At 37.7% G+C, this 27,994-nt stretch overlaps 1 protein-coding gene across 2 annotated transcripts in view; it reads left to right on the plus strand.

The window, feature by feature from the left end:
• SRGAP1 (SLIT-ROBO Rho GTPase activating protein 1) overlaps positions 1-27,994 on the plus strand; it is a 135,294-nt gene that overhangs the window by 72,616 nt on the left and 34,684 nt on the right. For both annotated transcript variants that reach the window (XM_060777533.2, XM_060777534.2), the window contains exons 4-10: positions 7,289-7,351; positions 19,846-20,028; positions 22,063-22,191; positions 23,312-23,533; positions 24,488-24,589; positions 25,504-25,701; positions 25,790-25,874. In XM_060777533.2, coding sequence (XP_060633516.2) covers positions 7,289-7,351; positions 19,846-20,028; positions 22,063-22,191; positions 23,312-23,533; positions 24,488-24,589; positions 25,504-25,701; positions 25,790-25,874 — 982 coding nt within the window. The remainder of the gene's footprint in view (positions 1-7,288; positions 7,352-19,845; positions 20,029-22,062; positions 22,192-23,311; positions 23,534-24,487; positions 24,590-25,503; positions 25,702-25,789; positions 25,875-27,994) is intronic.

Below are 27,994 nucleotides of genomic sequence, written 5' to 3' on the forward strand. Positions count from 1 at the left end.
TCTTAAACGTTTACATTGTTGTTATCCTGATCCATCTTAGATGCTCTGTCCCATTAATCACAATATGGTGATGGGAAGGATACTGTGTCACAGCAGAATATTCTAAAAGTGTGATTCTGACAACAGAGCCTAAATTGTGTACTCCATTACAACTTTGCATGAAAGAGATGTGCAGGTCTGTATGTCCCTTATATCTTTCTTCTTTCACATAACCAAAAGAAGAAAAGTGTGGAGAGTGTTCCACCTAACCTCTTTGAAGCATTTTGTTTGATTTCTATGCTGTGATTATGCAAGATACAGTCGTTAGCTATTAATTTTGTTTATTGCAAAACATACTGCAAGGTCAGAGCAACCTCTGTATTGCAAGCTTCCGTGCCTTCCAGTGTTGAATCATTTGGTGGCCTTTTATATTATTCTGTTTTCTCTGTAAGCTGAAGTATTTTTAGATGATGGTATGTCCATCACTCATTTAACCATAACCTAGTTTTCAAAGATATTTTTGGCTTTCCAGAAGATGGCAGAACAAGCACCGGTTGGGCATTCCCACTGGGCTTTCCTGCCTCTGTCCAGCTGTCAGAGAATGAGCCTTTAAAAACCTTTCAGTGCTCTCAGTTGAGCTGCATGTAAATTGCTCTGTGGAGAAGTCAAACTTATATTGCTTGTGCCATCTGTCATCACCATAAATCTATTAATTCCTTGTCTTGTAAATTATCTGAAGTTTCTAAAAGGATTTTGAACATGTATTCAATAGTACTAGTAACTCACAACAATAAGTTTGGTTATACCAATTGGTATAATTATATAGTAATAAATATGTTAACTGTGGAAATAACAAATTGTAAATTGAACGAAATAGAAAATGTTATAATATAGACAATATAGGCAAAATAGAAAATGTTATAATAATTAAGAACATGTGGGATCCTGTTAGAAAATATTTAGTGAATGTATTAAGATGTAGAGTGGAAAAATTGAGACTAAGACTGATATTTCAAATGTAATTTCTGTAGTTTATTGTATAAATTGTATGTCCAGAGGGGAGGGGGGTAAACAATAAAATTAAAATAAATATTTTGCAGTTTAGGGCTGCAATCCTGTGCACATTTATTTGAATCTCATACAATGTCCTTTTAAGTCGACATGTTATACAAATAGTCCTCAAGTTACGAACAAGATAGGTTCTGTAGGTTTGTTCTTAAGTTGAATTTGTTAGTAAGTCAGAACAGGTACATTTTTTTAGATAGATAGATAGATAGATAGATAGATAGATAGATAGATAGATAGATAGATAGATACGCATGCTTTGGATAGCATAAGGAAGGGTTAATACTGCTGTGATGGTTGTTTTGCTGTCTGTGCCTCTGTTCAGAGCCTTTGTTCAGAAGATTTCATCTCACTTTCTGTCCCTATGATAATAGATTTTGGCTTGTTGTGGAAACAAGGATTGGTGAGAAAGCTTTCGTTGAGGCAGCTTTTCTCCATGATAACATTTTCAGGAGTAGATTTCCCTTCTGAAGAATTGATTTCTCTCACTCCTGTTTTTAACTATGAGCATTTGTAAGTCGGATGTTTGTAACTCAGGGACTTCCTGTAAATCAGATAAAATTATACATTGTAGAATAGCTTTTGGTGCATATATCATATTGCTTATTTTCCTGTTAAGGAATCTCACAGTGTTGCTTAGGGACATAAAACAGCTATATAATCCCTTCAAATTTAATTTAATTAGAATAAGCTCTTCTTTCAATTAAGATGTTTACCAGAGTTACACTGTGAATTCTATGTTGGTGATAAACATTTCTCTTTCTACAAAAACCAGGATTAATTAGATTAAATCTGTCTCTGCTCTCTGATTAGGATCAGGAAAAGAGTCATTCCTTCTATTTGCTATCTAGATAGAAATGTTGTGAGATGCTTGAAGGACATAGGATGCAGTTAACTAGGGACAATGATGTATACTTTTCAGCATTAATACCAGCTATATATTTCTAATAACAGTGATGATGATGATGATGATGATGATGCTTGGGAAGTGTTCGACTTGTGATTTTTTTGATACGAAATACAGCATATAGATCTTGTTTGCTGTGACATACTGTGCTTTTGTGTCAGTAAAATAATAATAACTTTATTTTTATACCCCGCCTCCATCTCCCCAAAGAGACTTGGGGCGGCTTACATGGGGCCAAGCCCAGATAACAGAGTTAAATCAATGTGGATCAACAGCAATTTAAAATGACATAAACAACATTAAACAAAATATAAAACAGGTATCAAAAGCCAACAGCAATAACATGATCAAGTCTCTACAGGGGTGGGTGGTCTGGTGTCCAACAGATCCGAGGATAGGGAAATGAATAAAGTGCACAGGGCATGTATTAGTGTTAAGGACAGAGCAATAAATAAGGCCAAACTCAAATTATAGATAAAATAGTAGTAAAGTGCATAGTCAAATTTTGGAGTCCTATCTAAGGACGATTGTCAGAGGAAAAGTTTAATCAAATGCATAGCGGAACATCCATGTCTTCAGATCTTTCCGAGAAGTGGATAGGGAGGGGGCTAGTCTCATCTCCCTAGGAAGGGAATTCCAGAGTTGGGGGCGACGACCGAAAAGGCCCTCTCAAGGATTGTGTGGGTTCATAGGGGAAGATGCGGTCTGAAAAATAAGCAGGTCCCGAATCTTTTAGAGCTTGAATTGGGACCGGAAGCTTATCGGCAGCCAGTGGAGCTGTTTGAACAGGAGGGTTGCCCGCTCCCTGTAAGGTCAGTTATTTTTCCCCAACACATGCTATTTTGCTAATGCCTAGGTCTAGAAGTCTTTTGAATTTAGCACTTCTTTGGAATTTAGAACACATGTGTAATGGAATGGTCCTACCTTGCTAGGCTAGCAGATAGGAAAATTTCTAGGCCCTGGGAGAAAAGGCCTGATCCAAGCTAAAGGAACAGCCCACTCTGTATATAGTAGTGCTGCCTGATTGGTGGGGGGTTAGAGAGTGTTGCCTAGCTACAGAAGGTAGGGGGCACCAAAGAGAGTGATAATCTAGGAGATGGAGAGTAGTCTGAAGAGGAGAAAAGAAGTGTTGGGTGATCAGAGAGAAAAACCTTTGTGAGGAGGGAATTGAAAATAGCCTCGGGGAGAAGTGCTACCTTTTAGAGCGCCTCTAAGGGACAGAGTGCTTATATTAGGATCCTCTGTAAGGGAGGATTGAGGAGTTCTGAAAAGCCCAGTTAGTTCACCTGTGAAGACAAGTTAAGGAATCATTTTCTTTTAAGGAAACAGCTTGATAATCTTCTGAAATCATTAAGCGGCTGAACCTCTCCTAATATCTGAGAAGCCTACTTGCTCTAGTTCAAATAAACTTCATAAATCTGTTTATACTTCACCACAAGTATTCAGTGTGTCTTTCTGTATATCGATATAAGAAGGGGGCCTGTTTACATAACAGCCATCATTCTTTAAGTTAGAGTTTCCCTCCATTTTTTGAGTGGCTCTGTGAACTAACACCTGTGGTCAGTGGGCCAGTGGGACGGGGAAGAGTGCATGTTATGGTTGTAGATCAATACATTTAGTTTGGTGGCAGCGAAGTTATATAGTGATGTAACCGGCGGTCAGCGGTTGGGATTGACCTTTGTAAATTGCGTGTACATAATGAGATGTTCTGAAGATGAAACCTAAGTTTGTGCACAAAGTGCATTTATGATTCATTGATGCCATATATGCATAGCCTGAAGATCATTCGATAAACAAATATTTTTAATAATGTGTGCCTGAAACAAAGTTTGTGTATACTGAATCATCAGAAAGCACCCCCTCCCCTCCAATATATGTAATTGCAAGAGCTAAGCCTAACATGATTCCAAGGCTTAACTCCTAGCATGAGGCATGCAATAAAATGTAGGCCTCAGTATGTGATGACACAGTTAATAAATGGAAGTGGCTGTGCCTCCCTGGGGCTGAGAGAGTGTGACTTCCTCCAGACAACTATTCATTAAACATTATTTTAAAGGAAGGAGTTATCTGCAACCTTCCTCTGTAGCCCAGCAATCATGACTTGAGGCTGAGAGAGTGTGATTTGCCTCAGCAACAGTTTATTAAGACCTCTGAAGATGCTTGCCATAGATGCAGGCGAAACGTCAGGAGAAATGCCTCTAGAACATGGCCATATAGCCCGAAAAAACCCACAAGAACTGAGTGATTCCGGCCATGAAAGCCTTCGACAATATATTAAGAGTTTATTCTAAAAGTGGGGAGGACAAACCTCTACTACAGGATGTGTCTTCCCTAAGGCAACCCAGGAAGGGAACTGTGCTTAGTGATGCCATCCAAACCTCCAACTCTTATGATCTGCTGGGAAATCACTGCCAAAAAAATGCCAAGGGCAGAAACTGCCCAAATTGTAGGGTAAATCCCTGGGGCAAAAGCATGGCAGTGGGAACCCTATTATCCTCTGGGGAGGGGAGAGAGCAAGGAGGGAAAGACCTAATTCCCCATTAGAAACTTGCTTCCTACCTCAAGTTGAAGCAAAGAGCACAGTGGGGGGAGCAGCCTTAAATAGCCTGCAGCTCCGCCCCTGTCAAATGGCCCCACCAAGTCTGGTCTCCTTCATGAGGGCCTTCAAATTTCCCCCTCCCACACACCTTAGGTTTTGCCTGCTGGTTGTTGGTGGGCCAACTTGGTTACTTCCACTATATTGGCCACTGCTGCTATTGCTATGCAAACTGGTGGAAAGGTAGGTAATGATTGAATAAACTGTCAAAATTTGGTTGAGATAGTGCTTTCAGTTCTGGAGGGACTTAGCATGGGGATTTGGTTAAGCAGTTAAAACTAATGAGAAAACCAGTATTACCTGAAAAATTTCAGAGGGGAGGGTTGAAACCCCTAAATCTGCCCCCTCCCCCCAGCTACAGGCTTGAGTATATACTTTCTTTACATGAATGCCAGTAGTGTTCAACGGAAACTAGTTGCATGAACTCTGACAATACAGATGGAGCTTGCCTTATTTGAAATGTTTGCAACAAGGTGTGCTTATATTCATTATTTTAAAAATTCTGCTTATTAGATCAGACTGATTATACTTTTTGCTCTCTAGTGTTTGAATTCCTCTTACAATGGGAGAGCATGTTATCACATCCTCAGTCTCTGTCTTCTGTTATCTTCAGGCATCTGAATTTTGTAGTATTGCCATCTCTTGTAAACTATTCTCTAACTGCTTTCAGTTCCAGAGGGGGAAAGGACAGCACTGCATACCTAAATGTGTTATTTGTTGTTTCTTATTATATGCAAAACCATATATTGAATTGATTCCAGGGGTTAATGGTATAAGTTTGTTATGGCAAACACATGAATTAAAAAAAACGTTTTGAGCCTTGAAGGCCAAGGCTGAAATCATAAACACACTTGACTGAGAATTATCCCTTTTAAATGTCCAGGATTTGTTAAAATAAACAAGTTTATACTATAAAAAATTTTCTGCTTCTCTAGACTAGGTCTTATTTTGTCAGACAATATGAAGTGTTGCCCTCAGCTGGCAAAAATAGATAGTTTATAAATAGAAACAATGAAGTCAAAGGGTCATAAAGTACAACAGATATTATCGATGGTAGTCTTTGGATGGACTAGAACAGCAATTCTCAACCTGGGGGGGGGGGGGTAGCAGGGGGGTATAAGAGGGATTGCCAAAGACCATCAGAAAACAGTATTTTCTGTTGGTCATGGGGGTTCTGTGTGGGAAGTTTGGCCCAATTCTATTGTTGGTGGGGTTGAAAATGCTATTTGATTGTAGGTGAACCCAGCAAATACAACTTCCAAATGCCAAGGTCTCGTTTCTCCAAACTCCACAAGTGTTCACAATTGGGCATATTGAGTATTCGTGCTAAGTTTGGTCCAGATCCATCATTTTTTAAATCCGCAGTGCTCTCTGGAGGTAGGTGAACTACAACTCCAAAACTCAAGGTCAATGCCCACCAACCCCTTCCAGTATTTTCTGCTTGTTATGGGAGTTCTGTGTGAAATGTTTGGTTCAATTCCATCATTGGTGGAGTTCAGAATGCTCATTGATTGTGGGCGAACTATACATTCCAGTAACTACTACTCCCAATCCCACCAGTATTCAAATTTGGGTGTATCGGGTATTTGTGCCAAACTTGGCCTAGTGAATGAAAATACTTCCTGCATATCAGATATTTACATTACAATTCATAACAGTAGCAAAATCACAGTTATGAAGTAGCAACAAAAATAATTTTATGGTTGAGGGTCACCACAACATGAGGAACTGTATTAAGGGGTTGCGGCATAATGAAAGTTGAGAAACACTGAGCTAGAAGGAGGAATAAAAAGAACAATGGGTTCTCCCCTAGACATCATCTGGATACGTGTCTTTTAGAAAAGTTAGATGTTCTCCTGCTGGTTTCAGTTTCCTAGAACACTTAATTATATTTCATTTCAGCCCCTCCCCCTTTTGTCACTTTTCTTCAACTTACCATATTTCTGAGAGGATTCCATGATAGGTCTTTGAGAAATTACAGTGGTTTTTTTTTTTTTTTTAGAATTACTCTAGATTATTGAAAACAATGTTTTAAAATGATTCTGTAGATTAAAAGCTATAGTAATGTAATAAATGAAATTGTGATGTATAGATCAAAAGAGCTGAAGTATGTAAGACTAAGCATGGCTTTGGTGAATAACGATACGTCCTTGAAATTTTTTCAGGAGTCCTGTTTAATTCTACTAACGAAAGCAATTCTGTCAATAAAGCTACAGTGATGGATCCTTCCACAGTTACATAATGTGTGGGTTTATTAGATGCATAATATCAAATTCTAGTACACATAAACTTCAGAGTCCTTTTCCATGTTCAACGTTACCTCTTCTCATTGGCCTCCAGTTTCCAATTATGCCGATCAGCTGTTTGCTGTATATTAGAAGACTTTTTGTCCAGCTGTTGCATGTCAGTGCAGCACCGAATCATTAATATCTGCTATACTTGAATGCTGTCAAAATATTGTGTTTATAAGCTCCTCTCCCCTAGCTTTCAAGTATAAATGAATAGTTCAAAAAAATACATATATGGACTCTAAATAGCAAAAATTGTCATCCCGAGAGAGGATATGTGTTTCCTTTATCTGTATCTTCTTCATGAACATTTTTACTAATTTTCATAAAGACATACAAATGGGCTTTAGACCCCCTGCAAAATCTTCAGTGAAAGTGCTTTTCATTCTTCTTTTTTTGACTCAGTTCTAGTTTTATGAGTTTTTCCCCCTAATAATTTCTTTTTAATTACAGAGCAAAGAAATTGCATTCCAGCTACATGAGGATTTAATGAGAGTTCTGAATGAGCTTTATACGGTAAGCATTTTGATTCAAATTTGGTTGAAAGAAATGTTCATTGAAAATCCATTTGTCTACATTTTAAATTTTTTCATTGAGTTGCCTTGCCATAAAATAATACTGTTTTTAGTCTGGGATACCTAGACTAAGTCTGTGGATTTGACATGAAAGGACAGAGTTTTCCAGCTTTTTCTGATGCCCTTCAAGACTCACTGTATACATACCTCCTGGCTTGCTTAGTTATACTTAATTTAATTACATGGTTCATTTTAATTTGTACTTTTGTGTGCTTATAGCATTGTCAAACATGTTTTTCATTGCACCAAAATGTAAGCAACTATATATTTTCTTTAAATTATGTCTGGTTATTCCTGCAAGAAACACCTTGATTCTTTGTGTCACAAGATAACCTATTTTCTTCCATTTAATAGATTTCATAGTGATACTCCTTATTAAACTGCAGGCCGCTATAACTTCTGGTCATGTGTTTGGTCCTGTCACCACCTGAGTAACTATTTACTTGCCAGATTAGTTTTTCAAGTAGAATAAGGTAGATAATAAAACATGCAAAATTAAATAATTAGATGTATAATGTATAGTTTGGATTGCATATAAAAGAAATAAAATTTGAAATTGAACTTTTTACATTTGTAGATAGGTAAAATAGAGAAGTCAGACTGATATAGTGGTTTGATTGTTGGATTGAAATTCTTCAAGCCCAGGGTTTGAATCCCCATTCAGGCAGTGCTCCTTTGGCAGGAGTGCAATCCCATTCAGTACATGCTGGGCTGGATTGGTGAAGTCAGCTTCATTAAATCACCACTGACCGAAAGGTCATGAATTTGAAGCCAGCCAAGGTCAGAATAAGCTCCCGACCATTTGTCTAGCTTGCTGTCGAGTTTTACAGCCCAAAAGACAGTTGCATCTGTCAAGTCGGAAATTTAGGTACCGCTTATGCGGGGAGGCAAATTTAACTAATTTACGATGCCATAAAAATGTCTAGCAAAAGAATTAGGAAGTACACCATCAAAGGACTTGGTGTCACAAGTGGACGGTGAAACGACAGCTCCCCCAGTGGCTGGATTTTAAGCATACCCTCATGAAGCTGGAATGTTAAATTGCCTCTGTGTTTGTATATAAGTTGTGTGTCTGTGGCATTGAATGTTTACCATGTATATGTCCATTATATGTCCATTATAATCCACCCTGAGTCCCCTGCGGGGTGAGAAGGGCGGAATCTTTATTTATTTATTTACTTCATTTCTATCCTGCTCTTCTCACCCCTCAGGGGACTCAGAGCAGCATACAACATACATCTAAGCAAAAACTCAATGCCTCATTATACAAATCATATAAAACATAACATAAAATCATTAGAAACAATAAGCATATAAATAACATTTAAAACCATTAAACATAATAACCCCATACACAAATAAAACATTGGACCAATCCTTTAAGCACCCTACCAGGGCCTCCCCCGTCTCCTCTCATGATCCTAAGGCAATGCCACCCAATTCATAGAACCCCAGATGCACCGGCCCCCAACTCCCAAAAGTCCCAATAAATTGGCTGGGATTTCTGGGACCCACAGGCCAAGAACCAATGACCCAATGTCTTCTTGGCTGTCTTGGATGGTGCTGTATGACTGGTCCTCCGCTGGCATCCTCCTTTTATGGCCCAGCTTCAGGAGGCAGCAGGTGTTTCTGCTGGGCCTTCCTCAGCCAGGCAGTCAGGGCCCAAGTCTGCAAGGAGCCAGTCACCAGGGGCTGAGGTCAAAGGCAGCCTGCAATGGACAAACACTGCCTTCTGCAAGCTCCCTGCTGCTGATGTTCTTTGACTGTCTTGGATGACTGGTCTTCCGTTGGCATCCTCCTTTTATGGCCCAGCCTCAGGAGGCAGCAGGTGTTTCTGCTGGGCCTTGTCTCAGCCAGGCAGTCAGGGTCCGAATATAAATGCTATAAATAAATATATGCATAAATAAATAAACGTGCTTGAGCAGGTTGTGGGACAGAGAGAAGTCCCTCCCAAGAGGATGATAGATTTCTAACAGGTTTGTCAAAAGAGATACAGTTCTTCAAATAACCTGGACCTAACCAGCCCCTGTTAGCAATCTGACCACTGCTCTTTGGACCAATTGAAGTTTCTGAGGACTTTTCAAAGGCAGCTCTATGTTGAGCATGTTACAGTAGTCCAGCCGGGATGTAAACAAGGCATGTGGCCAGATCCAAGTTCTACAGGAACAAGTGCAGTTGACACACTAGTGTCAGCTGTGCAAAAGCACTCCTGGTCACTGCTGATACCTGTTCTCCAGGTTTATCAAAGAATCCAGGAGTACCCCCAAACTGCAAACCTGCATTTTCAGATGGAGTGTGACCCCATCATAATAATAATGGAGTGTGGATCATAATAAATTGTGGCAAGTTCTTGGTGGGATGGGCATACCAAGCCACCTTGTCTTTCTCCTGAGGAATCTGTACAAGGACCAAGTAGCAACAGTAAGAACTGACCACGGAACAACAGACTGATTCAAGATTGGGAAAGGCGTACGGCAAGGCTGCATACTCTCACCCAACCTTTTTAACTTGTATGCAGAACACATCATGTGATGTGCGGGGCTTGATAAATGCAAGGCTGGGGTGAAAATTGCTGGAAGAAACATTAAGTATCTCAGATATGCGGATGACACCACTCTGATGGCCGAAAGCAAGGAGGAGCTGAGGAGCCTTCTAATCAAGGTGAAAGAAGAAAGTGCAAAAGCTGGGTTGCAGCTAAACATCAAAAAAACCAAGATTATGGCAACAAGAATGATTGACAACTGGAAAATAGACGGGGAAAATGTGGAGGCTGTGACAGACTTTGTATTTGTAGGTGCAAAGATTACTGCAGATGCAGACTGTGACCAGGAAATCAGAAGACGCTTACATCTTGGGAGGAGAGCAATGTCCAATCTCGATAAAATAGTAAAGAGTAGAGACATCACATTGGCAACAAAGATCTGCATAGTTAAAGCCATGGTATTCCCTGTAATAACCTACGGATGTGAGAGCTGGACCTTAGGGAAGGCTGAGCGAAGGAAGATAGATGCTTTTGAACTGTGGTGTTGGAGGAAAGTTCTGAGAGTGCCTTGGACTGCGAGAAGATCCAACCAGTCCATCCTCCAAGAAATAAAACCGGACTGCTCATTGGAGGGAAGGATTCTAGAGACAAAGTTGAAGTACTTTGGCCACATCATGAGGAGACAGCAAAGCCTAGAGAAGACAATTATGCTGGGGAAAGTGGAAGGTAAAAGGAAGAGGGGCTGACCAAGGGCAAGATGGATGGATGGCATCCTTGAAGTGACTGGACTGACCTTGAAGGAGCTGGGGGTGGTGACGGCCGACAGGGAGCTCTGGTGTGGACTGGTCCATGAGGTCACGAAGAGTCGGAGACGACTGAACGAATGAACAACAACGTGACCCCATCTAACACATTCTGACTCACTATTATCAGATTTGTCTTTCAACTGTCCAGGAGCACCTCTGTCTTGTCTGAATTAAGCTTCAATTTGTTAGCCCTCATCCAATCCATTACAACTACACACTGAAGTTCTATTGGAGGACTACTTAGCCTGTGAACTACTGGATATATAAATAAGGACATACATACTTTGTTACTACAGTGCCTTCACAGAAATAGCGATTTGCTTCAGATAAATGAGGAGTGAATAGTTGTTGCTGCTATGTTGTCTCATTGGTTTGCTTGCTTTCATGTGTGTGCGTGCATGTGTTTTAGAATGAACAGTTCCCAGAAGGACCAATTTTAACATTTAAATTACTGGATCCTCATTAGTATTCAGGTATGTCATAGAGATGTGGAGCAACTGTGTGAGGAAAAGGATTAAAGCCTTTAATCTGCTGCAGCAGAGTGTGGAAAGGGGTTCTTAATATGTATGCTCCTGTAGTGCAGTAGATGGTTCTGTCCTAGATTTCAGAGGAAGGAACTGGCAAAACTATTTCTGAGTATTCCTTGGCTATGAAACCCCTACGAAAATCATAAGGTCACCATACGTTGGCAGCTAGCTTGAAGACACATAGATACACACACACACAAAATCCTCAGAGTTAAACATAGGCATGTCATTAAAATATGCTTCACTTGGAAGTAGATAAAATAATATACCAGTCAAACATTAAACAGTTCTGTTTATCTGGACAAAAGCATGACCAATAAAGTATACAGCTTGAAGAATCTAGGTTGAATTGTTACACATGAACCACTTTGGAGAAATGGGTTCTCCCAGACATAGATTGTATAATTTTCATTGATTTTCAATTTAAAGACAAGGGTGAAAGCTCAGCTTTCAATCTGATACCTGTATTGGTGCATTTTAATATACCTATGCAGGTATTCATATGACTCAGTATTAAATTGAAAGCATCATTACTGCTCCACTGACTGTTGCTTCTTCATGGGCCAAATGGTCAACAGCTTCTTGCTTTTTAAGTTATATGTATTTGGTTGTTTAAGCTGTGTGCATTTCCCTTTGTACATGTTATTTAATTGTTTCCGATTGTGTTCGAAATATCAAATTTAATTTATATTTAATTGTTATTTAATTGTTTCCAGTTGTGTTTGAAATATCAAATTAACTCCTTAAAGGCAACATAAACTTCTGTATACCATCACTAATAGTGCTTTTAGAGATAATGTTCACTTTTTCTAGATCATAACTCAACAGTACAAGTCCTAAATCCCTTTCCGTGATAATATCTTGTAGAGATAGTGGACTGAAGGGAATTAGACTCAGATCCTTACACCTAATAGTTCCTCCAAGTACAAAGGGAGGCCACATCCGTCCTCACAGTCTGAAGTAACTGTGTGTTTGGTGGGGCATCCACAGCTGGCCTTGTGCATTTCTGAAGGCTCATCTGTTTTCACAAGAAAGCATTAAATAGTGTTTGTATATGTGTGTGAATATGTTATAAATGCATGTTGGTAATAAATATCAAATAAATTCTGCAGCCCCCTGCTGATGCAAGAGCTTCCAAAACTGCATGCTCGATTGGTGACTACCCAATCTCTTCTTAAAGATTTCTAACAGAGGAGAGTCTGCCAGATTTCGAGGCACTGCATGGGAGGTTGCTAAAGGGAGTCGTTCTCAACTTTCATTCTTTCAAATATTTTAAACATTACTCCTAGAGTTCTGATTATTAGCCATGCTGGCTGGAACATCAGCTTTTGGGTGGATCAGAGCTTGAGAATAATTTGCTTAAGTTATGCTCAAGGGCTTGTAGACATGATAGTTTTTGTTTGATCAGAGAACCTGCCTTGCTGCCCGATGAAATGTGTTTTAAACCTGACAGTTTTCAAAGCGGATTGCTGTGTTGTTAAATAATGTGAAGTGAGAGTACCAGTAGCTCAGTGATATAGATTGGAGAGCCAACATGATGAGACCAGGGTTCACATCCCTATTCGGCCTTGGAAACCAACTGTGTGGCCTTGGACAACTGTCTCAGGCTCCGAAAAGGACAATGGCAAACCACCTCTGAACAAACCTTGCCAAGAAGACTGCAATAGGTTTTCCTTGGTTTGTCCATAAATCAGAAATGACTTGAAAGCACAAAACAACAGCACAGCATGGTGTAGATTCAACTTGTTTGGTGGTTTTCTTTATTATAACTGTATAGTAGTGAGACACAGTGAAATAACACATCATGAATATGGCTTCAGACTTTGCACTCCTTCTCTTGCCTGGAATTAGATCTTCATTGTGGTTGTGGTCAAGTAATTTCTGACCTATGGTGATCCTAAGGTAAACAAACCCATTGTAGGGTTTCGTTGGCAAGATTTGTCCAGTAGTGCTCATAAATGGACTGGTGACCTCACATAGGGAGCAGATTCATATCATCCAAATGTCACTTAGATATCATTGTTTCAAGATGGCTATGGCTTTAAAGATGCTAACTATGGACTTCAATTCTAGCTAGAAATCTTATATATATATATATATATATATATTGAATATGTTGCTCGTAGATGAGCTGACAGGAGAGAAAAGGGTAGGGGAAGGTGGATATGGTATCTTCTTTAACAATTATAAATGTGATAGTTTGTTAATAGAAAATGCGGAATAGGGTAGGGAAGGGGTGGGGGGAGGGAGGGGGGATGGAAAGAGGAAGGGGGGTATGGGGTCGTTACTACTACCTTACCCACCACCAAAAACTCACCCCCACCCCCCCACCATGTGTCTTTAAAAGTACTTCCAGGTGTTCCTGAGCAGATAGTTGAATAACGGACAATACTTTCGTCCGTTATGATATTTGAGTTTTTTTCACCGGTTTCCTGCTGATGTTCCTTTGAGTTTCTTCACTATATAGAACTGATGTAGATTTCGTTGTTCAGCCCTTTGATGTATTCTATAAAATTTGTCCAGTTTGTCTTGGGCGGTTTTGCTATATTCTGAGATATTTTTGGGGTTAATATGTCCATATTCATTATATCCCATACTTTTAATAACCATTGTTCCACAGTGGGGGTTTCTTTAGATTTCCAAATTCTGGCTATCACTGTTCTCGCGGCTGTGGTGAAATAGAAGAACAGTTTGTCTGAATTCTTGTCCTTGATGGAGTCGATGATTCCCAATAACATTGCCTCTGGTTTTAGTTCTATTTTCTCTTTTAATATTAGTTCTATTATTGTGTTGACCTCGCGCCAGAAACTTTTTATCTTGGAACATTTCCACCACATGTGGATATAATCTCCTTTATGTTTTCCACATTTCCAACAAGTATCTTTAATTTTCCCTTTACTGAATTTGGCTATCTTATCAGGCGTTAGATACCATCTATAAAAGGCCTTATACCAGTTCTCCTTCATCTCGGATGCATAGGTGTACTTAATCTTTTTGTGCCAGACTTCCTCCCATTCAGACATATTTATTGATCTTCCCACATCTTTGGACCACTGGACCATATTCCCCTTTACCTGCTCTGTTTCCGTTGCCCATATTAACAACTGCTGATATATATTTTTAATTAGTTTTGTTTTAGTTTTTATTATCTTATCCCAGAAAGTTTCCTGAATTTGAAATCCTATTTTTGCATCTATTTTAAAGTTTTCTTTTATTTGCTGGTATTGGAACCATGAGATGGTGTGGTCCATTTGTTTTAATTCTTCCTGGGTTTTTAACTTTATCTCCCGTGTGTTTGGTTCTAGGAGTTGGGCATATGTCAACCACTTTTCTCTAGGTATCTCTCTCAGGTGTTGCGCTTCATTAGGTGAGAACCAGAGGGGAGTCCTGCTGTGTAATTTGCTTTTATATCTGTTCCATATTTGGAGGAGGGCAGCTCTTGTTGGATGATTTCTAAAATTCCTTTCTTTGTCTGCTTTCCCCCTCCACAAATATCCATGCCAGCCTTGAGATAAGTCAAAACCCTCTAGGGCTAGTATCTTTCTTTTGTTCAATGTCGCCCAGTCTCTCACCCATCGCAGTGCCGCAGCTTCATAATACAGTTGGATATCAGGGAGGGATAAGCCCCCCCCCTCTTTTTTTGTCATCTATCAAATTTTTATGGTTTATTCTCTGTTTTTTACCTTTCCATATGAATTTGGAGATTTCTTTTTGCCAATTATTGATTAGGGTTTTTGATCTCAGAACTGGTAGTGACTGGAACAGAAATAATACATCTGGTAAGATGTTCATTTTTACAGTGGCAATCCTGCCTAATAGTGAGAGGTTTAGGGAATTCCATGAGTTCATTTTCTTCTTTATTTCTTTCCATTTCTTTTCGTAGTTGTTCTTTATCAGGTGAGTGTTGTTTGATGATATTACTATTCCTAGATATTTTGTTTCTTGTACTATTTTGATTCCTGACATCTCCTGTAGTTTTAGTTTGTTTTCGTTCTTCATATTTTTAGTGATTATCTGCGTCTTGTCTTTATTTATTTTAAACCCTGCTACTTCGCCAAATTTTGTTATTTCTTCCAACCATTTATTTTTGTTATCCAGTGGGTCTTCCATGAAGCAGACTATGTCGTCCGCAAATGCTCTTGTTTTGAAAGTGTGTTTCTTTACTTTGAGTCCTTTCAGTTCTTGGTTTATGGAGATTCTCCGTAGTAGGACTTCTAGTGCTGTAATAAATAATATTGGGGATAACGGGCATCCTTGTCTGGTGCCCTTCTGTATTGGTATGTTTTCTGAGTATTGTCCATTTATTGTTAGTGTCGCCTGTTGTTGTGTATAGATGGAGGTTATTGCATTTAAGTATTGATGACCTATGTCCATTTCTTTGAGTAAACTTGTTATGAAATCCCAGTTAATGTTGTCGAATGCCTTTTCGGCATCTAGAAACATAAGGGCAGCTTCTTTTTGGTTGTTTTTTTCATAGTAATCGATCACATTGATTACCGTTCTTATATTGTCATTCAACTGTCATTCAATTGTCATTCTAGCTAGAAATTGACCTGCAATGAGGATAGGTCAAAGTTGTGTTGTTCTGAATTTAGTCACCAGTTAAAACCACAGCATCTTACTCTAGGTAAACTTGCAATCTGTCCTCAAACTCAAGCCACCAACACATATTGTATTACATAAACCTGTACTAGAAGCTAATGCATGGTTGATCATGGTCAGGTCTAACATTTTTTGAGAATTGACACACCAGCTGAAGTGTCAACCAAAAAAGAACCACCTATTTGGAAATTGTATCTTACTGAGAGTATTTAAATAGCTATATGCTATTTATAGAATACATTTTGGCCATGAATAGGGGATAATTACTTCAAAGTTACTTACAGGTCTTCTTCATACTATTTTTACATTTGTGAAATACAAGGTCCATCAGTAATATGACTTATTTTAATATCCTGTTTAAATTTTCCAAGTCAAATCAGATAAATCAGAAACAGCCCATACAAAAGGGGAAAAAAGTAAATATTATTTTATACAGATGGAATTCACATTATTTGGTAAATGATTCCAGAATGTTCTTAGGTGAATGGTTTTAGTTTGCATGAGTGTAGAATGGGGGTGGGAGGGGGAATGCATATTTAGGAATCCATGCACTGATGCTAAATATCAATACTGGGAGTTTATTTTAACCACTTTATTATTGGACTAGGGATGACTTGCTGCTAACTTGGGAATGGTTAAACCAAGCATTAAAAATCAATAGATAATGAATGCCTTACTTATATAAAAAGAAATGGGCCTATGGAGAAGAAGTTGCTGGGATGTGGTCTTAGAGCTTGACAAGACTTTTTGATTTTGTAAAAAATAAACTCCTTTTACTTTAAATGGTTGAAAGTCTGATTTTCTCTGAAGCTCAAAATCCCATCCTTTGAAACAGACTACAAAGTATTTTTGCAGCATATCCAATATAAAATATTATATGTAACATGCAAATGAAATGAAAAGTATCTCCAACATTCACATATTTATTAGCATATTAAAAACCTGCTAAGCCTTGTAGAACACTACTGATTTTAAATCCACTTATATCTGTACTTCAGCATCAATACTGTTCTTCAAGTCTTTCCTTCACTATATTGTTATTTATTCATTCAATATATAGAAAAATACTATCTTTCGTTTTTGCAAGCTTGCAAATACAGTAATAACTCTCTACAACCTGACACTAAGTAAGTAGACTCTCAGTTAACCACCACCCATGGGGATTGGTAGCTGCCGAATAAATATAGTTTCTGGTTTCTTGAGAGTTACTGTTAAAATAGGCCTAATACTATATTCCATACTTATACCATAAAATAAACTTTGCATTGACTTGATAATAATATTGGAATACAGTAATTAAAAGCAAATAAAGACAAAGGTAACGTAATGTAAAACTGCTATACTGTATTATATATGTATTTTAATTTTTCTTTAAAGTCCTAGTTTTGGTTGCTCAACTTTCGGTCAACAGAGAGTCTGCTGTACATTACGTGCTACTTTTAGATACCACCAATCCGATACTGTAAATAAGCTGGGCTACGTGATGTAGATTTGGCTTGCAGATGATTCCTAAAAAGGCAATTTATAATTTGAGGAATAAAGAAGAGAATCCATAAACAGTAATTAGAAACATGGTGCCACATATGTCAGGAAATATGTTCTATTGTTTACGAAATGGCTGGTATCCTGTTATTATCTTATTTTTGATTTATTAGACATGCATATGCGTGTTGGGTGGCGGAGTATCATTCAGAGGTTCATTTTCTCTCCCATGTTTTGCAATGACTATTTCTCTAAGGCTCATTTTCATGCAATAACCCCCTTGAGTGGCTTTTCTCTGGTTCAGAAAAGACACGGGGGATCGGAGAAGTCCCAGGCTGTACCCCATAGCCAAATATAAATGGATGACATCAAACGCAGGGAGACCACCAGCAGACTTCATCCTTCATCTACTGTATACCAGTCACATAATGATCACTTTGATACACTCCCCCAAACCACTACCACCACCAACTTTCCTCTATCTATAGAATGGCCATTCAGGGCAGACTCTCAGAATAAAACTATGAGCTCTGGAAGTGGTAGGGAAGTAAACACTGCATAATTTTTTTAGAGAACTCTGATGAGAGTTTTAGAGAACTATGATGGTGTAGGATCTCATCAAATGGCTGTTAAAATCAGATAAGGTCTTAATATTTTTCTTTGTTGATAGTATCATCAATGGCTATTAGCTGTGATATTACCTTCAGTTATTATCAGCACTATTACCATATGTGATGAGAAGATGCAATGATATTCACGTCCTGCTTGTGGACTTGCCATAGGCATCTGAGTTAGTCAATGTGGGAACTAGATTTCTGAACTAGATGTGTCTTTGGCCTTTTTATCTTTTATTTTCACTAGCTGAAATAGTTGTCTCTATTTTAAAATGCAAAACATTAAAATATATTTTAATATTTAAAGTTTAAAGTCCAAGGCAAACTATAACTTGTATAATCGATAAGTTAAACATTCCAGGTACGATAAATTATTAAATTACCGTTTTTATTCACCTCTCAGCATTTTGCTCCAATCTAAGGTCTTTCACTAATAGTACTTGTATGCTAATCTAATTCATACTGCCCCTATATAGAAAAATATCCAATTTTAAATTGTTATTTCTATCATTAGTCGTTTTAAAACATCACTATTGTAGGAGAGGACCTCGGACTATGAGCCTGGTCTGGGCCAATGCAGGATCTGAATCCAGCCTATCGAGGCTTCTGATTCAGTGCCCAGGTAAAAGGGAGAATAGCATGCAGGGAAATTTATACAGTGACTGATTTTACATAATAATCACAATATCTTTGTATGCCACTCATTTTTATGCAAACTGTGTAAAATCAGCTTCACATTCAATCAGCATTTCCATTTACCCCAGCCCCAGGAATCAGCCAGTGTCTTCAAGTGCCAGCTAAGATCACTTCAGTCTCCCATACCCTTTTCTGAATCTGTGAAAGGAAAGCATTTCCAGAAACCCATTTAGCCCAGCCTTAGGAGTCAGCCAGTGTCTTCAAGTGCCAGCTAAGATCACTTCATTCTGTCATGCTCTTCTCCACAACTGTAAAAGGAACAAGAAAGGAAGCCAGTGACTCTCAGCTGGAGTCTGCTGGCATCTTCTAAAAACACTTTGCTGTTCCTTCATCTTATGAAGGTTTCCAGCAGTGAACTAGGAGCGCAACACTATGTGATCATGGACTTCCTTTTTCCTATCCTGTATCTCCCACCAGTCAGCTTTATTGGATGAGCCTATGTTCTAGAATGAATGAGAGCCAAGAGCAAAACTCTTGTTTCTCAACAGTGTGCATAATTTTGTACAGTTTTGTTATGCCTTTGTTACCCAATTTTTCCCCCAACCAAATTATTTTGTAACCTCATTCCTTCAACTGCAGATCATTTTGTTTATTTTTTCATGCATCTTTTCCTGCTTTATAATATCCCTTTTCAGAGATAGTGACAAAAACTGTACTATAATTATCGTTGTCACCAAGCATGGTAAGTGTGATATCACACCAAATGTGATAAGTATTGACCACCTTATCTCTTGTCTGGTGATTTCTAACACTGATTCTTTTTCTTTTTCTTAGCTTTCATATATTAATTGATCCAAGAGCCTTTTTTGCTGTTATTGTCAGCCTACCCACCCCTCCCCCCATCAATGTATATGTGAAAATTGTGTTTTTCTTCCTTGCATGTACATAATTTTCTGCTTACTTACATTGGACTGTATTTTGCGATTTACATTGCTGTTTCCTACATCCAGAGAGATCATCTGGAAAACTTCACAATCATTTTGATTTTAATAACATACTTAGCCAAGAGTAGAAGAATGATGGAGTGTACTGTTTGGCAATATCTGGAGAGCTTTATAATCCCCATGTTGTCTACTTCTCCTTTTGCAGTTTGGAATTTTTAAATGGTTTGCTTTTTAAAATGCTGGAACTTGTCCTGAGCCCTATCAAGTACCATGTTATATGTCATTATGTACATACTTCCTCCATGTTTTCTCTAGTCTCACCTTTATCTTCTTTTATCATAGGTCATGAAAACATACCATATGTATCATACAGAGAGTATCAGTGCAGAAAGTAAACTGAAGGAGGCTGAAAAACAAGAAGAAAAACAAATTGGCAGGTCAGGAGAACCTGTTTTTCATATTCGACTGGAGGAAAGACACCCAAGACGGAGTTCTGTGAAGAAAATTGAAAAAATGAAGGAAAAAGTAAGAAACAATTACTGATCCTATATTGCCCCTTAATCATTTGCAATTATATGGATTTCATTCCAAAATCCCTTGAGGGTTGGAGGTACATTTGTAATTGGACAGTCAGGCAATCATAACCTGGAATTGAAGAGAATTGTGTTAGCATGACCCACCAACCCTTTCAGACTTCATAATCCCCATTGTGAAGGAGTGCAGAGCAGAATTCAGTGTTTGATCAGTTCCTCGAGTGGCCCTGATTTTATTTGTGCTTCTTTTCCTGCCCACATTGGAGTTAACAGTTTTTGCATGGGTGAAATCAGAGGATAAGAGCTGAAGACCATGGATCAATCAATCACCTCAGTCTTTGTCCTATAGCCCAAGATATCGCCACCTCAAAGTCTCCCTCCTAGGAAATAATGGCCTTTGGTCCCTAAGCATCAATATTGTGTTAATATTAACAGTGTGTTATCATGTGCCTTCATGTCACCTATCAATTTATGCTGGCTCCTATAAATTTCATAGGGCTTTCTTAGGTAAGAAATACTAAAAGATGGTTTGATCAGTTCCCTTCTCTGAACTATACCTTACAGCAGTTGGTATTCAGTGGTGATCTCCTATCCAGATCTCCTGATCTTACTGAGCTTCAAAGATCAAGCAGGATCTGGTGCCTTTACAGTATTTAGGCCAGTTATTGAGGAAGTCAGACTATGTAGTTCACTGGCACATGTGGAAACAGAAATGAGATAGCTCGCTTTATGCTATGCTTCTTCTCTCAGTTCTACTAATAATAAGGAAATATGGCGTTTCACTTTTACATGAAAGATTCTGTAGTTATTAGTATCAGAAGAAGGAGAAATTCCATTCTCTCTGAAGAAAAAAACTAATCCAGGTGCAGATGGTGGCTAATTTCAAAAACTACAGTGAAGGTAAAACACAAAACCAACTATTATACCAAAATACAATTTGAAGAACATTAAAGATAATGTAAAAAATATTTGGACTATTAAGCCCAAGGAATGCAAAAAGACCCTGCCTCAATGGACAACAGAGGCTACTATCAAGACTGAGTTTGGAAAAATGGAATTGGTAAGGGGGTTGGCAAGGCTACAGTTTATTACTATATTTAACTTATAAGATAGATAGATAGATAGATAGATAGATAGATAGATAGATATAAAGTCAAACTAGACTTGGAGGAAGGAGGCATGAAAAATTAGAGGAAGGAATACCAATAATTTAAGATATGCAAATAAGTTAAGGAAGAAAAAGTGCAAAGGCAGGTTTAAAGTTAAAGATGATGAAATCAAAGATTTTCTATAGCTTGGCTTAGTCATCAATCAGAATGGAGACTGCCATCAAGAAACCAGAAGAAAACAAGGATTTGGAGGAACATTTTCCAACTAGACAGTATTCTGAAATATAAAATTAAATACTACAGTTAGAATTATCTATGGTGTCGTGGTTCCAATTTTGATGTGTGGTTTAAAAACTGGAAAGTTAAGGAAGCTAATGGGAAAAAAATAAACTCAATTGAATTGTGCTGGAAAAGAGAATACTATGGAGTGTTAAAAAGGCCAATAAATGGGTACTAAAGCAAATTAAACCTGAACTCTCCCTAGAGGCCAAGATGACTAAACTAAAAAAATTGATAATGCTTGGTAAGAAGGCATTGGGGAAAGAAGAAGATCATATTAAAGATGGATAGACTCAATAAAGGAAGCAACAGCATTGAGTTTGTGGGGTCTGAGCAGGACTGTGATGATAGTGTGACTTAGTGGCGTCTCCTTTATTTGGCAGTTAGTCAAAGACAACTTGATGGTTGTGAGCAACAAATGCATGCTTGAACTTAAGATTTTCTCTCTGACATTCAGATGACAACCTGAAAAGAAGTATTGACAAAGATATTTTACAAAATGGCTGTAGTTTTTATATTCTCAAAGTACAGTACATTTGGTGTTATTTTCTAAAACATTCATATGCTTGTAATCGGTTGCAGTTAAGTTAAGGTAATTAAAGCACTTTTGCCATTTTAACATCCTTTTTCCTCCCCAGCGTCAAGCGAAATATTCTGAAAACAAGCTGAAATCCATTAAGGCTAGAAATGAATATCTACTAACTCTTGAAGCAACAAATTCTACTGTTTTCAAGTATTACATTCATGACCTTTCAGATCTGATTGATGTAAGTAATTGGTATTCATGCTATTCTTATGCTAGAGGATAATATTTGGCATTTCTGTTCTTCTCCCTTAACAAAGATATAACGAATGGTATGTTAATCACATATGTAATGAAATATTATATTTTTATCTATTTTGAAGTTGTCTACAGATGGTCTGTGTATTTGTTTGTGTACATATATCACTGATGGCTTATTGGAAGAAGGAGTGTAGTCATATGTTTCATGTCAGGATCATACTCCTAACAATTAGGCTCACTAATCTATGTAAGAAATAATTTATTAATGGAAAAGTTTAGCTTGAATTTTTTTGGAAATTACAACTACAGTACACCCATTAAAACAACAAGATTTACTTAAGTCATGACTTAACATTCAGTGACTAATTAAATAAATCTTTGGTTGTTAAAATTGTCAACAGAATTCAGTCTTATGAAACCAAGCCGGACTGATTACATAGTCTGTTATTAAACTATGAAAATTGTATCTATTTCGAAGACTAGGTAGAGTAAGCTGTTAGCCTTTTTTTTACTTTCTTATGATGAAATATAAGTATAAAATAGATGGAATAGCTTAGTCTCAGATACAAATTACTTTTGTGCCCTTCACAGCATCATCTGAAGTATGTAATATGATGTATAATAAATGCTACCAATAGCATTCTGATAATGTCTTGCCATTCTACAAACAGTTGTTTAGGATAGTATAGATTGCCATCAGTGTAGCTTCTTGCCTGACAGAAGCTTGCAATCTCATCTCTACAGAAAGGTAGTGCCAAGTCCAAACCATTACGGAGGTTAAGATCTTCTGTGGAGGCCCTGCTCTCGGTCCCACCACCTTCGCAGACACGATCGGTGGGGACGAGAGACGGGGACTTCTCAATGATGGCCCCTTGACACTGGAACTCCCTCCCTAGTGGGATTTGATCAGCCCCTTCCCTCCTGTTATTTCACAAACAAGTGAAAGCTTAGCTTAGCTTTGCTTGCTGTTGGTAATAGTTCATTAACATTTGTGAAATTTTGAAAACATTATTATGTATTATTCTTGTTGCAATTTTCGATAATTGTATTGCAGTTTGCTTTCTTCTCTTTAATATATTTTTTCCTTCTTTATATTCTGTTAGTGTTGTGATCTTGGATATCATGCCAGCCTGAACAGAGCCTTAAGAACATATCTCTCTGCAGAGTACAACCTTGAAACTTCTCGACATGAGGGTCTGGACATTATTGAGAATGCTGTTGATAATTTGGAGCCACGAAGTGACAAGCAGAGATTCATGGAGATGTATCCTACAGCCTTTTGCCCTCCCGTGAGATTTGAATTCCAGCCCCATATGGGTGATGAGGTCAGTAGCTGGTGACTCTTTAAAAACTAAACAAAAACAAAAAAAGGATAAAAGCCAAGCAAATTTTTGTTTGTGCCTAGATGAGCACTTCCTTCTGTTGTGATTGTGACTTCCTTTTTGTGGTGCTTTGCTTTTATTCAGTCAAACAAAGAGTCTAGTTAGAGTAAAACGAGGCCCGGTATTATTCATACAGACACAAGAAGATCAGCAAACAAACTAGACCAAGAATATTATTCAGAGAACATTTTGTTTGAACTTAATTTGCCAGCTGCTCTAAACAAATCCCCTGCCAAATGAAACCTTCATTACTGCATATTGAAATCTGCCACAACACTGGTAAACCTTCTGTAGCTTGGCCAAATAGCTTCCAGCATATAAGCATGGGAGAAGAAAGTTGGTTTTATATAATTCTTATGCTTCTCATGCTCCTTCTGAAGCGCCCCGGGCACATTTTAAAGTAAAGTGAGACAGCAGCTGCAAACAGACAACTTTTCAAAGACTTAGAGAACCATCTTTGCCTACAAGTAAACACATTCATTTGTCTGTGTATTTGTTTGCCCCACCATGATTTTCAGTCAGACCTGTTTTTCAAGATTTTGTAGGGATTCAAGCAAAGGTGAATTCAAGGTAAAGGTGACACTATCTTGCAGTAGTTCAGCAGGCACCTCTTTGATGGAGTGTGCACTTCACCCGTGACCCAGGATACCTGAAGGGCCAGTTCTTTTCCATCCATGGCAATGAATACTGTAGTTTCTCTTTCAGTATTTTACAGGCACGGGTGATCTGTAGCCACAGGACAATTTCTTTGATACAAATCTTCATTGTCCTTCTTCAGACGTTTTATTCCCTTACAATTGGAGATGCTGTTCATTGCATTTAAGCAGAATTGTAGGTGCCTCTGTAGTGAGCTTTTTGCTACAACTAATTTTTTCTGTGTTATATTCAATTTCTTAGGTTTCTCAGGTCAGTGCTCAGCAGCCAGTCCAAGGGGAACTTATGCTTAGGTATCAGCAACTTCAGTCACGACTAGCCACGCTTAAAATTGAAAACGAGGAGGTAAGATACGCCTCTGCAAGTGCTAGCTCCATAGTGGCAACAACCTGCAAATAAGGATGGAACTCTGATTGATTGTGATAGAATCCTATTCATTAGGCTCCCTTAGGAACAGTGTTTTTAGCAAAACGTGGTGAGGAGAATATCCTTATTCTCTGCTGGATCATTTATGGGGTACTTTCTGTGGTTTGTGCAAGTACTTGTTCATGTGCTATAGAATTTTAATGCTGACATTGGAATAGCCTTATTCTGGGACTTTGGTTTCCAAAAGATTGACAGTTAGGAATGCTACATGTACATGGTTATAATAATGAATATGATTATTCTGCCTATACACTTGAAACTTTATAAAAAAAAGAAAGTACAAGTCCTTGTCCCATGGCCTACCCCAACCTTAACAGAAAAATATATGATTTTTTTATTTTTTGTCTTATTCTATTTGGTATTGATTGTTGGAAACATAAGATCTACATCCAGGTCTTAATGTAGTATTATATTTGTACAGTGATATACAGTATCCCTATTTCCTATCATCATATTACATTAAATTCTAAAACTGAGTGAGCTAAGTCATTGAGGTGGAAAACAGGCCTCCTATCAGCCAACACTTCTGATAGTCTGCAGATCAGAAAAATTATTTTCCACTACTTCAAATCATGTGGCGAGCCTCATAGATAAATAAGATGCTTCTTTTCAGAAACGTGTACTTCATATCTAGAGGCTGACAGTGGCTACAGTGTAGGAACGGGGTTAATGTCCTCTCACACAGTCAATTCACCCAATTTTAGAATGCCTGGATAGGAGTTTTGCCTATCTTTCAGAAAATTAATGTCACTTCTGTATTCCTCTTCTTACTAATTCTGAAATATAATTCACTCATTCTTTTTGATTGAATGACATGTGCTTGTTAAACCCAGGTGAAGAAGACAACGGAAGCAACTTTACAGACAGTACAAGACATGGTCACCATTGAAGACTATGATGTTTCTGAATGTTTTCAGCATAGCCGCTCAACTGAATCTGTGAAGTCAACCGTTTCTGAGACGTACTTGAGCAAGCCTAGCATTGCTAAGAGAAGAGCTAACCAGCAGGAGACTGAACAGTTCTATTTCATGGTATAATAAATGCTTTCCAAATTACTTAAAATTATTCTTTCAAAGCTCACTAACAGATATTGATACATGAAATGTATTGCTCTTGCAGAAATTCAGAGAATACCTGGAGGGGAGCAACCTTATCACAAAGCTCCAGGCAAAACATGATTTATTACAGCAAACACTTGCAGAAGGTAAATGGTTCAAAATAAATTGTATTGTGGGTTTTTTTAAAAAAAATACTGTTTATATATTAGACCAGTGGTTCCCAGCCTTTGGTCCTCCAGGTGTTTTGAACTTGTGCTCCCACAATTCCTAACAGCTGGTAAGCTTGCTGGGAGTTCTGGGAATTGAACAAGTGGAGGACTACAGTATTAGACAATTTGGCTTAGCTCATGAAACCATGGTTTCTTGCATCATGAATGAGCTTGCTTGTCTCTCTCATATCATATTTTGTATTCCAAAAAGGGAGAATGAATGTGTACATTCAACTATCAAACTAAAATACCTTTCAAGAACCAAACTTGGAACTATTTTTACTTTATTTTGATACTTTTATTTTTTTATGCTTAATTTCATCATTGTAAGTTTACTATCCATTATTGTGTATTATTTTGATGTGTTTGTACCCATTTTGAGGCATTAAATGTTTGCCTTTTTATGCCCTGAAACCCTCCAGAGAGAGATGGCAGTCTAGAAATAAAGATTATTAATTATGGCTTGTTTAAGCCAAGAGTAGGGAATCTCCCACCAAGAGGCACCAAAATCCCCATAGTATGTGTGTATCAGAGACATCTCACAAACAAAATTATCCTACCCTAGACTAGAATAATTGAAACATACCAAGATCAAATCATCATTTCATATCATAAGCCATCATACAATCATCACATGCCAGTTATGAAGTATTTCAGTTCCTCTTCAAATAGAGGAAAAGCACAGAAATGTGTATAAATTAAAACAAAACTCTGTTCTGTTCTGTTCTGTTTTTTATTTATTTATTGGCTCATGGAAATTTTACTAAGTTGTGGAGGGGTATGGAATCCAGTAACAAGTAATTATTGAAGAAAGTCTGATAATCTAATAAGCAGGATGAAATAAAAGACAAATGGAAAAACTTTCCTGTGGCAAAATTAGCTATCCTGCTGCGGAAGACCACACATGACCTATTTTGTGTATGAAATGCTCTATTATAACTCCTAGGAGTCATGATCCTTCTTTCCCTCTGTCTTTTTAAATAACATTACCTTACATCTTTTGCTGTAGTATATATTAACTTCTTCCCTGTAGACTGAAATACTGCCTCCTAATGAGCAGAATATATTCCAGACAGTCTACACACCAGCATGGTGTTAGTAGTCTGTTCATTATATTACTGGGAAGATGTGTCCTGTATTTCAAAATGAACTCCTTGTAGAACAATTCTTGTAACAGTGGGACTTCTGTATTATCATGAATCAAAGAAAATCTCTTTCATGCTTTTCAGGGGAATTAATAATCTTGTTGTTGCAGCCTTGTGAATTTTAAAATATCTACAAAAACAAGATTTAAAATACCAATTACCAACAGAATGTAATGCTCCACCAACCTATATATCCTCTTCAGAACTTGGAAATTTACTTTTAAAAAGCGATTAGTTATAGAAACAGTTTATTATTCTAGTTTTTTAAATAAAACCCCCTGTATTTTCATGTTTTTCAGTGGTAAATACATGTGCTTATTTTAGTTATTATTTTTGAGGAAAATCCTGCAAACTATAGTATTCAGTATTTAGAGCCAGTTAGAGCCTGCATTTGCCCATATTACTTCATTCACATCTGAGCTTTAGAATCAGTCTATATAAATAAAAAGAAATGCTTTGGCCCTGCTACTATATGGGATTGGATACTCTCCCCAACCCTATCTTCCATGGTTCTGTGCTCATTGGAAAGATGGTGAAAATTGCCTTGATATCCAAACAATACCATTTGAATAGTTTGTTATGAGCCCAAATGAGCTCATTTAATACTAATGGAAGTCCTTCCAAGCGTGAGTGAAACTCTGTGTAAAGAACAACTCAAACTCTCCTTTATAAGTGAATATCAGTCATTATATTTAAATCGCACTTTCACAATTCTGAGTTTAGACTTTTCCTCAAAAAATGTCAGTAGAGTTATACTTGAAAGAATCTACTATCTGATTACCATAAATATATTAATTTAGGATAATACTAAAGTGTTGATTTGATAAACTTGGGAACACATAGTTATTTTCTATATTTCTGAAATATTTTGTGCTAGTAGCAAGCCACCAAGTTCTGTGGCAGGCCTGCATA

Source organism: Anolis sagrei, chromosome 5 (genome assembly GCF_037176765.1).
Source record: "Anolis sagrei isolate rAnoSag1 chromosome 5, rAnoSag1.mat, whole genome shotgun sequence".
Classification (NCBI taxonomy): Eukaryota; Metazoa; Chordata; class Lepidosauria; order Squamata; family Dactyloidae; genus Anolis; species Anolis sagrei.